The sequence below is a fragment of the Penaeus vannamei genome, chromosome 14 (assembly GCF_042767895.1).
Source record: "Penaeus vannamei isolate JL-2024 chromosome 14, ASM4276789v1, whole genome shotgun sequence".
Taxonomy (NCBI): domain Eukaryota; kingdom Metazoa; phylum Arthropoda; class Malacostraca; order Decapoda; family Penaeidae; genus Penaeus; species Penaeus vannamei.
In genome coordinates this window covers 27,788,077-27,791,290 of record NC_091562.1, presented here as the reverse complement: position 1 = coordinate 27,791,290, position 3,214 = coordinate 27,788,077, and the positions used below count along the sequence as shown (strand labels likewise).

General features: G+C 47.1%; 1 protein-coding gene across 2 annotated transcripts in view; it reads left to right on the top strand.

Annotated features, from left to right (window-relative positions):
- The first annotated feature begins 1,187 nt into the window (after window positions 1-1,187).
- LOC113821732 (helix-loop-helix protein delilah) overlaps window positions 1,188-3,214 on the top strand; it is a 2,168-nt gene continuing 141 nt past the window's right edge. Inside the window, exons 1-2 of one of the 2 annotated variants that reach the window (XM_027374259.2) lie at window positions 1,188-1,283; window positions 1,536-3,214. The exon at window positions 1,536-3,214 is cut by the window's right edge and continues 141 nt beyond it. In XM_027374259.2, coding sequence (XP_027230060.2) covers window positions 1,692-2,441 — 750 coding nt within the window. In that variant the 5' untranslated portion in view covers window positions 1,188-1,283; window positions 1,536-1,691 and the 3' untranslated portion in view covers window positions 2,442-3,214. Of the gene's footprint in view, window positions 1,341-1,535 lie in introns of both variants that reach the window. The other variant, XM_070129824.1, reaches the window with a different exon arrangement.

Sequence of the window (3,214 nt, the reverse complement as noted above, 5' to 3'; positions counted from 1 at the left end):
CTAGATTCTCTGGCGGGATGGAGGAATCGGCGAAACATAAAATAGATTCGTAATTGGCGATAGATTTTGGGTCTATTGTTGAGCGCCAGGCCTGCCTAGTCCTGTACTATTTCATTCTTATTTTTTTTATGTCTTATGGGGGTTGTTGAGGTCTATGTAAAGGCAGGTTTCTCTTTTTTTACTGCCTAATCCTATACTGTGTTATTTTCATTTTTTTACATCATGTTGTGGATATTAAGTATTTTTTGTATATAAAGATATATATATATATATTTTCTTTTTTACGACTTTTATATAAATAGTTTTCATTACTGTTTTACGAACTGTGAAGATACTTTTTAAGAGCCGTGAGCTAATGCTTTATGACCCTTTTAAAGAGTTTTCTGCATATGGTTAATGGCCTTTTTTAGGAGTTTCCAGTACTTTTATTGACCTTTTAGGGAGTTGTGAACGGCCAATGTCAGAGAATTAATTAATAAATGCGTAACTTTTAAAAAAGAATTATCGCTTAGTTTCGAGGAGAATAATCAGTAACCTTTTACGAGTCGCATGAACGGGCGGCTGGCTATCTACACAATAAACATGATTTATTTCAAAAAGGTCCCACAAAAGGGAATTAAAAAATCGTATTTTGAAGCAGGCAGTGATTTTCTTTTTTCGCCGAAATGTTGTGCGAACCAATTGTATTTTACGATTACACATTCTCTCCCTATCAGATACAATATAAAAAGAATCCTTGATACACCTTGTTCTGAAAAGTAACTTCTTTCGTTATCAAGAAAACGATAAACGAAATAAGCAGCAAAATGAAAGACGAAAATAATAAAACGAAGCTTTAAAAAAATCATATTTCGTACGAACACCTGAGTCTCAGTCATCAGAAAAAAGGTTCAAAGAAAACCCTAGAGCTTGAGCAATACCTCAGTCGAGCTTTCATCCGCTCTGAGTGGGGGCCGGCGTGACCTCTTGTTTCCAGGTCAAAGCTGTGACCAAATAGGTGATTAACGAGTCTAAAACGAGTCCTAAACGAGCGGATACCTCGGTCATCTAATAGCTCGTTCACTGAATTATCCTCCCCGCGTAAGCATGGAAGGCGCAAGTGATCGAATATCCCGTAATATTGACAAATATTATCCCATATTAGGTGTACGCTGGGCGGGGTTAGCGGGCAATCAGCTGAGGGAGTTCGGGAGACGGGGACGAGAAGGTTCAGTGGGCTGGAGACCCTCGTGACGAACGCACGTGGAATTCTGGGCTCTTTGGCCTCTCTCGCTCGACACCGGGTAAGGCGGGGGAGAGACTGTTCGAGTAAACGTGGGACTCTGTTGAACGGAGAGGAAGTGAGACTGAGAGACAGTGAATGCGTTCATTCTTTTTCGTTTGTTGCGATACAAGTAAAATATGAATTTCTCGTTTTTTGGGGTATGGTAGAATTTGTCTTTTTAAGAATTTGTGAATATCGAATATGGCCTATTAAAAAGGCGGTTAAGGATTACTCTTGCACTTATTCGTTTGATCTTTCTCTCGCCCGACAGATGTTCAGGCTCGCCTAATCATGGGAAGACGTCACATGGCAGTCCTTGAGCTCTGAAACGCGACGGCCGCCGAGCGAGCGCGTCGAGTGATGTGAACACGAGCCAGGCAGCGATCCAATCTCTCGCGTCGAGCGGACACACTCTGAAGCAGCAACCATGGCCAAGTCGGAGGAGCAGGTGGTCGAGCAGGACCGCGCGGCGTCGCTGGGGAACAGCGTCGACGACAATAACAATGACGACAGCAACAGCAGCAGCGGCAGCAGCGACGACGGCAGCAAGAGCCAGGCGATCGAAGCCTCGGGAGGCAAGTACCAGCTGCGCCCTCGCTCGCTGCACGCGCGGCGCCTCTGCGACGGCGGCGACTGGAGCTTCCAGGACGCAATAAGGAGCAAACCGCGTCCTCCGCCGCTGTCCAGGTACCGTAGGAAGACCGCCAACGCCAGAGAGCGATACCGCATGCGGCAGATCAACACCGCCTTCGAGAGCCTCCGCGGCGTCCTCCCCTCGTGGGTGTGCAGTCGCCGCGCCGCCTCCGACATGACCAAGATCGCCACGCTGAGACTCGCCTCCGCCTACATCCGGTCCCTGCAGGACATCCTGGACGGCAACGCCCCGCAGGACACGTGCTCGTGGGTCCTCTCCAGCATCCTGCAGGACGCGTCTCGGCCACACGACGACCCCGAGAGGAGCAGCAGCGCCTCCAAGGCCCCCGGGAGCGACGACGCGTGCGCGCACTCGGAGGCCGACCTCGTGTCCCTACTGTGCGGCTCCTCGGGCGCGCAGGACGGCCTCGAGTCGCTCTCGTACCTGGCGCCCATGGCCGAGAGCGACACCGTGACGCTGCTGCTGCTCGAGTCCGACTCGCACAGGCACTGGAGCGACCAGCACCCGCCGCTCGTGTCCTAAGGGCGAGGAGGACGGGCGGACCGTGTCTGGGCTAGTGATAGTGTCCTTCGCTGCGCGCGTGCGGCGAGTGTGGTGTCGCAGGAGGGAGTCGTCTGAGGCTGAGTCGTCGTCGCTTACAGTGATGTGATGACGACAGTCTTTCGTAATGTTAGTGATGGTGCGGTCATCACTTCCATGCAGTGTTGTGATGATTAAAAAAACAACTAAAACAACTACAACAACGTGCAATTGATATCGTTAGGGCGTTAAACAGCACGCAATCCGCAACGAAACGCCGCATGATGTGATTACCTTGCAGTCAGCACCGTATTGATAGTGAACTAGCAATCATCACACACAATACTAGCTCCGTCGTGGTGAACATTTTTGTGATGTCGGTGTGAGGGTTGATCATATAATGTAATGCAATAATGAACTGTGATGAATAATGTCCTTCCCCTTTTCTATATATATTCTATGTATTTATAATCGAAACTATATAGGTATTTATACTGTATGTGATGGAAATTCCGAGATAGCATAGAGTGAAAACAAGTACGTAGATTTTCTGTCAAGAATTTCCATGTTTTTTATGAGAACTTTCTCGAACAAATAGTTTAAGAGAGAAAAAAAGAAAACATTTCTCGCCAGTCAGCAAGTTTGAAAAAAAGTAAGATGTTAATGTTTTATATATGTATATTTCTTTTATTAAACTATTGACAAAAGGTTATTAAGAAAATAGTAGTAATCATTGCCATGCAGTAATTAGCCACGACGAATCGGTTACATGAAAG